This window comes from Pempheris klunzingeri, chromosome 17, assembly GCF_042242105.1.
Source record: "Pempheris klunzingeri isolate RE-2024b chromosome 17, fPemKlu1.hap1, whole genome shotgun sequence".
Lineage (NCBI taxonomy): Eukaryota > Metazoa > Chordata > Actinopteri > Acropomatiformes > Pempheridae > Pempheris > Pempheris klunzingeri.
This window is the reverse complement of record NC_092028.1, coordinates 17,575,921-17,587,132: the sequence shown is the minus strand read 5'-3', so window position 1 is coordinate 17,587,132 and position 11,212 is coordinate 17,575,921. Positions and strand designations below refer to the sequence as shown.

At 40.3% G+C, this 11,212-nt stretch overlaps 2 protein-coding genes across 2 annotated transcripts; one reads left to right on the top strand and one right to left on the bottom strand.

The window, feature by feature from the left end:
* Positions 1 to 7,545: 7,545 nt before the first annotated feature.
* Positions 7,546 to 8,326, top strand: med9 (mediator complex subunit 9). Its single transcript, XM_070848535.1, has 2 exons — positions 7,546 to 7,667; positions 7,862 to 8,326. Exons 1-2 carry the CDS (start codon positions 7,588 to 7,590, stop codon positions 8,079 to 8,081), a joined length of 300 nt encoding a protein of 99 aa, XP_070704636.1. The 5' UTR covers positions 7,546 to 7,587; the 3' UTR covers positions 8,082 to 8,326.
* Positions 8,327 to 8,775: 449 nt separating this feature from the next.
* Positions 8,776 to 9,977, bottom strand: LOC139217175 (dexamethasone-induced Ras-related protein 1-like). Its single transcript, XM_070848472.1, has 2 exons — positions 9,705 to 9,977; positions 8,776 to 9,580 (listed from the first exon to the last, which is right to left on the bottom strand). The coding sequence occupies exons 1-2, from the start codon at positions 9,973 to 9,975 to the stop codon at positions 9,057 to 9,059; spliced, it is 795 nt and encodes a 264-aa protein (XP_070704573.1). The 5' UTR covers positions 9,976 to 9,977; the 3' UTR covers positions 8,776 to 9,056.
* Between the last annotated feature and the right edge of the window lie 1,235 nt (positions 9,978 to 11,212).

Here is an 11,212-nt window from a genome sequence, read left to right as displayed (position 1 = left end):
TGTTATTCTGAATGGCGCAAAGTTGTGCTTCATTCTTAAGTAGCCGCCTTTGTTGACAAGGCCCATTTGTTATTGCTTTTTCTTGGTGTCAGTCATTGTTGGGTGCTGTTTATGACAGATGCTTCCTCTGTCTTGTAGATGGAATTATTCAATATGAAAAATTGTCAGCACATGATTGCAGCTTAATTGAAAATGTGGCATCTTAGGAATACAAACTAAACAGCACATTTTGAAGGTATACTGTACTTTGTGGAAGTTCAACTCTTTTAGTATGATCAATTAAAGCCTACCACCTAGTGGTTACGTGGCGTATGTATGTATGTAGTCAGTGATAAAAAAGCATAACCTACATGACCCAACCCACAAAAGTGAACTTGGTCCATAAATATTCTGTAACAGCATGCACAGATACGAAGCATCCAGTGGGACCAGTGCATGTGCAGACTTCTCTGACCACAGGGGCCTCTGTTGGAACCTCAGCTTTGATTGACATAAAGGTTGACGTGATCTTTGACGTTAAGATCTCCCTGCCAAAGAGCTGAATATCACATATCTAAATCTGTGTGATTAAATATAGGGGTTGAATAAGAATGAATTAAAGAATTTAGCAAGAACTTTTCCCATCTAATGACTTCTGTAACTTGCATTTTTCTCAAAAGAAAATAAAAACTAGTAACATGAACAGTTCTACTATTATACACTATATTTCTCAGAGAATTTGCATTCTTACTGAATATAGAGAGTCTACACTTTACTACAAGGGTCAGCATGGAGTGTGAACCTTATGAACACAACCATAGTGGGGCATACAGGGGTGATGTATGGCCTTTAACCCAAATATATGTTGTGTTGGATAGTAACACTAATCTAAAAATCTAAAGTCTTTTTCCAATAAAGATGCACAAATGCGCACAATTACTCACTTTTGTCTAGTTTGTATTAGTGTCAATGAACTATGTATTTGAGTGTGAATGTTAAATGTTTCAGACAAGTCAGATTTGACTTCTGTTGGATTTGAATTGGTTGTAACAGGCCAAAACAGTATAAGACATGTTGCACTGTCCCCCAGGGTTTCCTCATACCCACGGGAGAAGTACTTAACACCTGTAATGTAAGTAAAATTGGCAATTCCACAGTGAGAACTCCTCTATTATAAGCCATCTGTTACTTTAGTAAACTTCAGTACAAAAGTATTAGCATTAAAATATATTTGAAGTTCTGAAAGTAAAAGTACCCACTACTCAGAATGACCCATTTCAGAATGATGCTCTTTCAGTGAATTATAATTACTGATACATCAATGTTCATATTGAAGCTGATAAAGATGGGGCTAATGTTTTTTTCAAGATTTAAAAAAATGGCTATTAGGTCTTGTTTGTGAAATTGTGAAAGACTGTTACTTTCCTCCACTGCTCACTTGAGGGCAGTGCAGGTCTACATTTCTTCATGGTTATTTTTTTTTTACCTCTCAGGAGGAATTTCTGCTGTTATCCATAGCACTGTGTGATATTCTAATATATGATAATAATATTTTTCTGCCTGGTTTCTCCTTCCCTTTATATTATAGGGTATATATAGATTTATAATTTGAATGTAATTTCTCACTTCTCATTCACAGACTGTTTTTTCTGTTGTCATTTTAATTTCTTATATTTTTTCTGTTTACTCTAGAAAAGTAGTCAGACTGAGTGTTTAAGTGTTCGCATTGACGTGGGGTGACTGCTATCAACAGGAAAGCAAAATAAGATCATGATTCAGACTGGGAGTATAGGGAAGCACAGTGAATATATGTTATAGTGTATGAGACCACTAAAGCCAACAGACCATTATTACAGAGACAGGCTGGCTAAACAGGTTTCACTTCACTTGGCTGCTGTCTTAACAGAGGAATGAATGTGTCTCTGATGACTCCGTTAAACATGGACTGAATTTTTAAAAAAACACACACACATGTCCTTATTGTGGACAGTTGGAGAAGTTTTAAGGCCCTCAGCATATTGGTGGATTTCTCACAAACAACATCCTCCAAGTAAATGAACAGCATGTTCACATTTCATTGTCTCTTTCCATGGAGTTCACAGTTGGGTATTAATCAACATTATGGTGTTAAAAATCTTTTCAAAATGACTCATAACTTATTTTACAGTTGCCTAGAGCATGTACATCTATTATAAAAGCTAACACTGAGCTGCATTGCTAGATGGATAGCCATACACGCCGGGAATTACAGTACATTGCATCATTTTAAAAGCTGGAAGACTGCCTTGCTTCATCTGCACCTGGACACTGAACAGCACGGCTCGTTTCAATAGACTTAACTTTATTGATCCCCTATAGGGGGAAATTCACAAAAAAAGTTGGAAGAGCTGCTGTAACTGGCTGCCACTCTCACGGCGCCATCTTGAAATCACTATACTTTCACTCTCAGCAGCCTGCATTCTAACACGCTACCTGTTTAGCGCATCAGATAGTATCCCCTAACAAGCATCCATCAGGTTAGGAATGCCAACTTGAAAAAAGCTACTGGTTGCATGGCAACAAGTGGCACCTCTTCATGTTATATCATCAATGCTGGCGCTGTCAGCCAAAGTTGGTGATGGTTGTGGATGGAGCCAGACAGCAAGACAATTGTGACCAGTGGGAATCATTACAAGCGAGAACAGATATGTTCATGTAGTGACTTATCCAAGAACTCCAGGTGTATATTAGAGTATGCAGGAGTTCAGTTGTCATTCAGTGTCTTAGTTGAAATGAGGGTAAAAGGTGAGCTGAGGTTTGAGCCCTGTGAGCACTGTCGTGTACTTGGAGGAACGGATTTCTGTGTGTGTAAAGGCAAAAAGTCTTTGAGGTTTTTATTTTGAAAGTCTTATTTGCTCACGAAGCTTGCCACGAGATCATATTTCATGTTTTGAAAATCCAGCCTGAGTAGAAACAGCAGCTACAGTTACAGATGTTAAAATGTTTGTAACACTTGTTTTACCATGTAAAAAGAAAAGCAGTCTAATTGGTAAATAACCACTCACACTCCAGCTTATCACTCACAGAACATCATTTCTAGATTTTTACGTTGTGATGGAGAGTAGACTCTGCTGTTATGGCACCAAAGACCTGGTGAGAGGAAATCTGAGTGCCCTAACAGACACTGTGGGTATAAGCTATAGTCGTATAGTATTGATCCAGAAGACTAATTCAATTGAATCTTTTAATTGGGTTTTCGATACAATACAAGATCTTCAGCTTTTGAATAGAAAGATGATAAAACAGACAGTGACTTAGTTGCTGCACTGAAGTGTCAAATGACCAAATAGATGGAAAAAGGTAGGTGGTAAGAGAAGGATATCAGTCACTGAGTCTGCAAAATGCACATCATAGAGGCACACTGCACACAGAGGGTGACCGTCCAGGACAGTGGACCCTGTTGTGACATTTTTCACACATTCGATTTCATGGCCGAGCGACCCCACATAGGACGCATTATTTATTAGATTAAATGTGACTTTGGAGAGAATGATAATCAGCAGCACCATTGGCTGCTTTGTCACTGGTATTCGTGAAAGTTTCTTTACAAGAAGAACTGGGGACACACATGATGTGAAAACATTTCCTGTGAAGTGCTTTGTAGCTACAATCTTCTCTTTGTCCTGTAATTAACATCAACAATACTGTTAACAGTCTGTGTGCTGGCAACACACCTGACATGAAATAAATCTTCAGAGGCAGTTACTCCATCCAAAAGGTTTAGTCAGAAGCTAGAACAAAGCAAAATTAAAAGATTCAGTCTGTGCTCAACTTGGCACTTGGTCAAAAAACTGTCTATTAACTCTAACTGAGAGATATTGGCTGTGATGTAATTAGTAGTACAACTAAAGGAGCATCACGCTGAGTATCTGTCAGAAAATGAAAATCAATAAACACACAGTGTTATGAAAAAAGGATAGTCTTGTTGGAAAAAATATCAGCTTTTAATGACGTGCAGCGTCTGTGACTGACTGTGTTTGACTATCTTTATGGAGAAGCGTGCTTAGATTAGAGCACAGATCAGCAGACGGGACAACTGCATCCCCACAGCTCTCTGTCGGAGATGCTGAAGGGTGACACATCGTTTCACGTCATCACAGATGTCGGGTGGGGCAAGGCAAGCCACTTGGGAGGTGCTATGCAGGAGTTCAACTGAAGTGGTCTCACAAAATCACCCCAAAATCCCTTGTTAGTCATAAAGTACTTGTTTACTTCAAGATGTGCATGAGAGCTTCTCCATACATGGGAATTTTTGCCAGGATTCAAAAACCATTTGGCCGTTCTCATGGATTTTATCCCTGTTTGACATAATCTTCATGTTAAGCGACCTTCACATTCAGACCTTCGGAGGCATAGAAGGATCAGGATTAGACTTTTTGTCTAAATCTCTGATTTCTTAAAAACTGAAGGGCCATTTCAGACACTAGGATAAAAGTCTACATTGCACATTTTAGTGAAGTGCTTACTGTCATGCAATGTAGAGGAAATAAATACTAATGTAATTTTGATTTTTAATACATAATTTTTAAAACATACTTTTATATATTTATATTTTTACTTTTGTCTTTGAAGTTTTTTCTTATTCTTTTTGGAGCTGTGTGTAACAAAAGCAATTTTCCCCTGGGGATTATTAAAGTAATTCTGATTCTGATTTAGAATCAATAAGATGGTACCTCAATAGAAATAGAAATATAATAGAAACATAACGGTACTTCAGTCACAACTTATGCATGGAAAAAATGTCTGCCTTCTTCTACCTATTGTAGCTGAGATGAGGGATGGGTGTGAGGACTGCAGGAGAGCCAACCACTTTTCTATGTTGGTGAAAAGTAGACATTCAACAAAATGTTCAGTTAAATATGCATTCATGTATAAAAGCAGATATATCATTAAAGGAACCACATGGCTCGCTCTCATTGCTTGTAATCCTGATAGAAGATGCAAATGCAAATAAATGTCACAAGATTAAAAATATCACATTTACTGTCAAGCAATAATTTGATTAGGTTGTTTCTTTTTTTTCCGTTTCTTTATTTGTGAATAGTTTGCTGATTAACTTTCCATTAAAATGAGCAGAAAGAGAACACACAGTGAATCAGTCAAAGAGCTATTAGAGATTCTGACCAAGGTGACTGTGAGTTAACAAGCTTCTTCCTGTCTTGTGGCCAATTCCCCAGCTGTAAATGGGTCAAAGTCACTCAAAATGTATCAGGATGAAACAAAAGTCACCATGAAAAATGTTTAATGAGACAAAGTCTGATACGCGCATACTGATGTGACACTTATTTAACCTGGACAGGAAATTTTTACTTCCTTTATTATTGTCACACACGTCCTTTTACTCTATGACGCAGTTCTAATATCATTCCAATTACAATGTGCATGCTATTCTGGCCTGATATGTAAAACTGTTTGTGTGAGATGACATTGTTGGGTCATGATATGGCCCACTTTTCATAACTCATAAATGTGAGGTGTCAGAGCTTTCCCCGTGACCCAAATGGTAAAGCTCTGCAGCTGCATAATGCCCTACAAACTCAAAACTGGGGTATATGCAATAACAGCAGTATAATGTTAAAAGTCATACTGGGAATTAGCGTCTGGTAAGATCATCAGCACCACCACACAGTTGGAGGTGGAACCAAAGAAAATGTTCAATAAGCCTCACAACTAAATGTGAGCTTGGGTCACACTAAAGCTACTTTTAATTAGGTCTTCGCTGGCTGTGTCTCGGCAGTCGTCTCTCCACTGTGGTGGCTAATGAGAATTTGTTCCTGCAGTGTTTACCAGGTGTGGGTTAAATGTGTGTGTGTGTGTGTGTGTGTGTGTGTGTGTGTGTGTGTGTGTGTGTGTATGTGGAGGGGGGGGGGGCGAGCAGAGGGGATTAGCTGCCAAACCTTTGATGACTACATATAGCAGCAAAATATATAGGTCAGCCAGATTAAGGAGATCAAGAAGGAAAATCAAAGAAAATACTATAAAATTTCCAAAACTATAGCAGAGACCAGCACTCCTGATACTGTGTGCAGCATTGTGCTTTTTTCTACAGACAATACCCCAACTACCTAACAGATTGATTTACTTCATCATTAACACAATAACATGTGATGCCGTTAATCATTAGCATCTACGCATTTCCACCATTTGCAATCAGAAGTTAAGTAACTCAATAAACACTACATGGCCATTACCAATATTGACTCACTCTGAATTATCAAAGTGTTTAGTCAAACACTAAATTAGCCTGTTGTGAAATTATATAAGTTGCCAGGCTAACTGGCACTGAGTGAATGGAGACCTGTGAGTGACTGAGGCCTGTTATTGTAGGAATATGGGTCACTGAAGGCAGGGGGGGGTGTGTGGGGGGGGATCAGGGCAGGTTTTTATTTGCAGAGCCACAGTGTTGCTGTGAGTAGAGTACCTCATGCCTATTTGTATAATGTTGATACCATTAATCTCATTTTAACACAAAGTAACCGTGTGTGCAGAAAAGCAGAGAGGGATACCCTGATAGAAATGCGTGACCTGAATACAGCTCTTCACTGATCTGTACTATAGACATTTATTCTAACTCATGGCAGCCCCTTATACCACATTTTTATGTGTCATACACACCGTTTGGCATGTTTTACTCTACATTAACCCCACGTCGCGTGTCACGCTTGTAGACATAGGAGGTTGAATTGAGGTATAGGTGCCTCTGGTTGCTAGGTAGTGGCATATGAAGCATTTATTCCCGGCCATCGCAGATTAGGTTTGTTTGTTCTGTGTATTAATAGATTGTCTGTGGCCCATTTCAGGGGAAATTTAGGCTATCACTAAAAAGAGAATTCATTTGGGGAACAGTGTCACAAAAATCACTAAACTGGGGTTCCCTGAAAATAAAACTCCTATATAGGCCTCTCCAAAAATATTTTATGATGCAGTGGACCAGCGGAAAACAAGAGTGGAATCCTCTCAGTTTAACCTGCGTGAAAACTACTGGGGTCATCACATGTGGGTACAGCTTTCCAATAAGATAGTTCAGCACTTTGGTTTCCTCAAGATTTTTGATGAACCAGCACCCATATCAAAAAAAAAGAAAGAAAATGTTGTGTCATAATTCAGGCTTTTAAAAAAAAAAAATTAATCTGCTTTATTTGTTGAAATAGTCATTGTACACATATAAGGTCTTAGGAACTTTTAGTGTTTCAAAACATTTTGTTTGTTATGCGTGTCTATCTGAGCCTATTTGAAGCAGCACTTATAAATATTCATGCAAAATTAAACGTAATTCCACTTTGGTAATCTGGAGGTGTGGGATAAACCTTATGTATTTATTTATTTATTTAGTTATTTAGTTAGTTAGTTATAAATAATAAACAGCTGGAGGTCCTGTACAGTTCACAGTTCCAAATGTGTAATTAAAACTTCAATCAATTGAAATACAATACACAAATCACATAACTAGAACGTAAATTAAATTAAATATAAAAACAATAGTTGTGCCATAAGCGCTGTTTCTAAAGTTTGCCCTCAGTGACGCCATCGCGTGACGTAAACGGTGTGCGCCGTGAAGCAGGAAGCGTGATGGCGGCGTCTCAACCCAAGCAGGAGAAAGAGGGCGACGATTGCTCTTTGTTGCCTTTAGTTCACGATATTATCAAATGGTGAGAATAGCAGCAGGTCAATGTGTGTTACATGATTATTCGCCGCTCCGTGGAAACCTCCTAACTTGTCTTAAACAGTCGTTTTTTAATGGAGTTGCTAAGCTTGTTGTGAGCTAAAGCTAACGCCAGCTAAGGTTAAGGTAAATGTCTAAAGTCACAGAACAAGATGGAAATAACACGTTCCTCTCTTACAGCATGGACAAGGACAGCCAAGACGTCCACCAGGAGCTGGCCAAGCTGAAGGCGAAGATCCAGGAGGCTCGGGAGCAGATCTCTAACATGCCCGGTGTAGACAGCAGCCCTCCGGAGCAGCAGCAGCAGCTGGCCACGCTGCGGGAGCAGGTCCGCACCAAGAACCAGCTGCTGCAGAAATACAAGAGCCTGTGCATGTTTGACGTGCCAAAGGCATCCTGAGGCTGGAGGCTGGAGGAGGTGCGAGGAAGGACTTTTTGTTTGCATTCACGGAGCAGGTGGATGTGGGATCACAGAGCACGGAATGGACGTTCAAATGAACAAGGACTTATTTTTCCTCTGTTGCATCACATTGCAAAAATGTACGTGAGGCGGTGTCCTCGTTTTATTTTATGCGTTGAGAGAATGCAAACTTGGTCAAGCAGTATTTGCATCAAATGTAGTTTTTCAGGTTATTATGTTTGTTATAGTCCTATTTTGTAATAAAAGAAATGAAGCAGTGATTGCCTTGAAGCTTTTATTAAGTCAGTACACTGACTTAAGCCTTCAGAGTGAGTTAAGCATCTTTGACACAGTTAAGCCATCAGTGTGCAAAGTGATCCTCATCATTTGTTTGCTTAGACTTAAAGAAGTGATTTAGGGATATTTAGAATTCAATAAATCAATAGTGGGATATATGTACAGAAATGTTATAGGAGACAGAACTGACATTGTTAAGTGGTGATGTGACTGAAAGTGCTTGTTACTGGGGAGTTTAAACATCTTTAGGTCTGTGTGTGAGGTGACAGGATGAGCAATCAGGCAACACATCACATATTTTAACTAAAGCAGGACGCTGCTGTCCAGTTTATTGTGGTTGCTTGAAAGGAGAGAGAGAGAAGAGGGAGGCAGATTATGAAAGTAACAAGTGGTTTTATTTTCTCTTGTATGCAAAAGTCGACGCAGACATAATAAATACACATTTAGAGTCAAATTTGTTCATAACGCAACAAACATTCAAGTTCCACCAAGTCTGAAAAATAACTAAATGTAAACATTTTTTTTTTTCTCTCAGGTGCCAGTTAATGTAGAAGTCTGATTTTACAGCATTTTCATCCAGGGAGCTGGAGCCACTTGCCCCAGTTTGGATCACACATCTGTGCGCTTCAGCTCTGGAAAGTCTCACAGAAAGTCTCTCGCACTCGTGCAAAGAAAGTGTCAGCATATGATGCAGCCTTTCTCTTTGGTCTGGCTGCCCCCCACCGCTTTCTCCTTTATGTACATCAAGTCACTGTGCACGCTGGGCTTCCGCGCAAACGGCGCCACAATCCCATAGGCGTTCCCATCCTTGCACTTCTTGCTCCTGAAGGACTTTCTGTGCAGAACCTCGCAGTACTGCAGGGAGAGTTTGCAGTGCCGATCGGGGCTCATTTCGTTGGGCAGCTTGGCCAAAGTAAAGAGAGTCTGAAACATCTGGTCTACGTTTGTGTTCTTCTTTGCGGAGATTTCAAAGTAAGCGCAGTGCTCGTCTCCACCAACCAGGTGCTCGATCTCGTCCTCCTGCACCTCGCGGTAAAAGTCCCTGTCGCACTTGTTGCCGCAGATGACCAGCGGGACGTCCACGTTCTCCTTGGTTTTGTTTCGCAGGCACGACTTGGTCTCGTAAATCTGGCGCTTCAGGCGCTGCACCTCCTGGAAGGAGTCTCTGTTATCCAGGCTAAAAACCAAGATGAACACATCGCCTGGAAAACACAAGAGAAGACCTGTTTAATGCCACGTGATACTAAGATTTCAGTGGTAGTCGATGAAGTCTGCAGACATCATCAGCATGCAGTGAGATCGAAGTGGTTTTAAAGCTCAACTCACCGGTAAGAATTGAAAGCCTCCTCATCGCAGGGAAGGGGTGATTTCCAGATGTGTCCAAAATGTCCAGCTGGTAAACGTCTCCCCTGATGCTGTACAATTTCCTATGAAAGTCCTCAATAGTTGGCGTGTACTGATCATCAAACCTCTCGTTCAGAAACCGAGAGACGATGGCTGTCTTCCCAACTTTAGTGGAGCCCAGGATCACCATCCTGTGGCAGTTCTTGGCCGGTATGTTGAACTCGTTCTCGGATGGGGACATTTTCTTGATCATACTTGCTGCAGTTGCACCGGGAGGTCGTCGGTGCTGTGAGCAAGAGGTGGGTTTAAATCCTGTCAGCGACGTGAGGGCTCTAACCTCGCTGTGTCTCTGAAGCCAGAGGAGAGCAGGCTGCGGATTTATGGGGGAAGTTTGCCGCGCCTCTCCGAGCGCGTCATGCGTCACGCTCCAGCTTTGGCGAGCTGGAGCAAGACCCGAAATTATAACGTTACTATGGTTGTTTGTGTGCGTCAGCCCTGTCCTCCCTTCATCATTTCAGCAGAAACAGGGAAAGCTGTGGGCTTGTTTTCAAATAAAATGCTTTAATCTTCAAACGTTTCGGCACAATCTCACGCGTAAATGGCGCAAATCGATTGTCACTGAAATGGCGAAGATGTTATTTGGAAGTCTAAAAAACACGGGCACCGTGAGAGTTTTAATGCATTAGACACACGCAATTTTACATCTTATGTTCATGCACCTAAACATTTTCTATGAGTTTTTGGCACCTTCGGCAGCAGTCAAACCTTCGTACTTCATTAATTATCAGCAACCAGTTAACAGACTTTCAGGCAGGAGAAAGCAGCTGGAATATGTGAGGCTAGGAGGGGGCGCACTGGCACACACACAACACCTCATACTGACAGTGTGTTATTCCACATGTGTGACTTAAGCTGTCAGGGTGTTAAGACGCTGTATAACATTATCTGAGGGGTGATACTCTTATATGTGCATTTACCATGGTGTTTCATTCACATTCACTGTGTGCCAATTTGTTTTTAAACAGTTTTTTTTTACTTCTATTTGTTGTTGTCATTTGATTAGTTTTATTATTTAATTTTTCTCATTTCTATTTCTCATTAGTCTTAATTGTCTTTGCCGTTAACATTTATCTTTTTATCAGCCTGCCAGTCATCTGTAAAGCGCAAGTTGACCTGATTTGATTTGATGTTAAATAAGGTTATTCTGTTACTCTTATCATTGCACTCTATTTCTCAGTCCCCATCAGGAGGACTGCTGAAAGTCTCACTGATTGGAAGAGGAGAGTAAATTATATTTTCCTTTATTTAGGGTCAAAAGAAAAGTGTCATTATTGGATTTAAATCCATTTTGCAAGAGTGATGTCTGAAGGGGCAGCATAAAAGCATTATTAGAACAATAAGTACAGTTCAAACAACACAGACAGGCTGTGCCAACTCTCACCTGCTGTAAGAATGAAAACAATATCCATTTAAGATGAATAAACAGGCAT

Bases quoted from the DNA above. Each gene is read 5' to 3' on its own strand.
- med9 (XM_070848535.1), top strand. From the start codon at position 7,588: ATGGCGGCGTCTCAACCCAAGCAGGAGAAAGAGGGCGACGATTGCTCT. The intron at 7,668-7,861 runs GTGAGAATAGCA...CCTCTCTTACAG, and splicing joins GTTCACGATATTATCAAATG to CATGGACAAGGACAGCCAAG.
- LOC139217175 (XM_070848472.1), bottom strand. From the start codon at position 9,975: ATGATCAAGAAAATGTCCCCATCCGAGAACGAGTTCAACATACCGGCC. The intron at 9,581-9,704 runs GTGAGTTGAGCT...TGTGTTTTCCAG, and splicing joins GAGGCTTTCAATTCTTACCG to GCGATGTGTTCATCTTGGTT.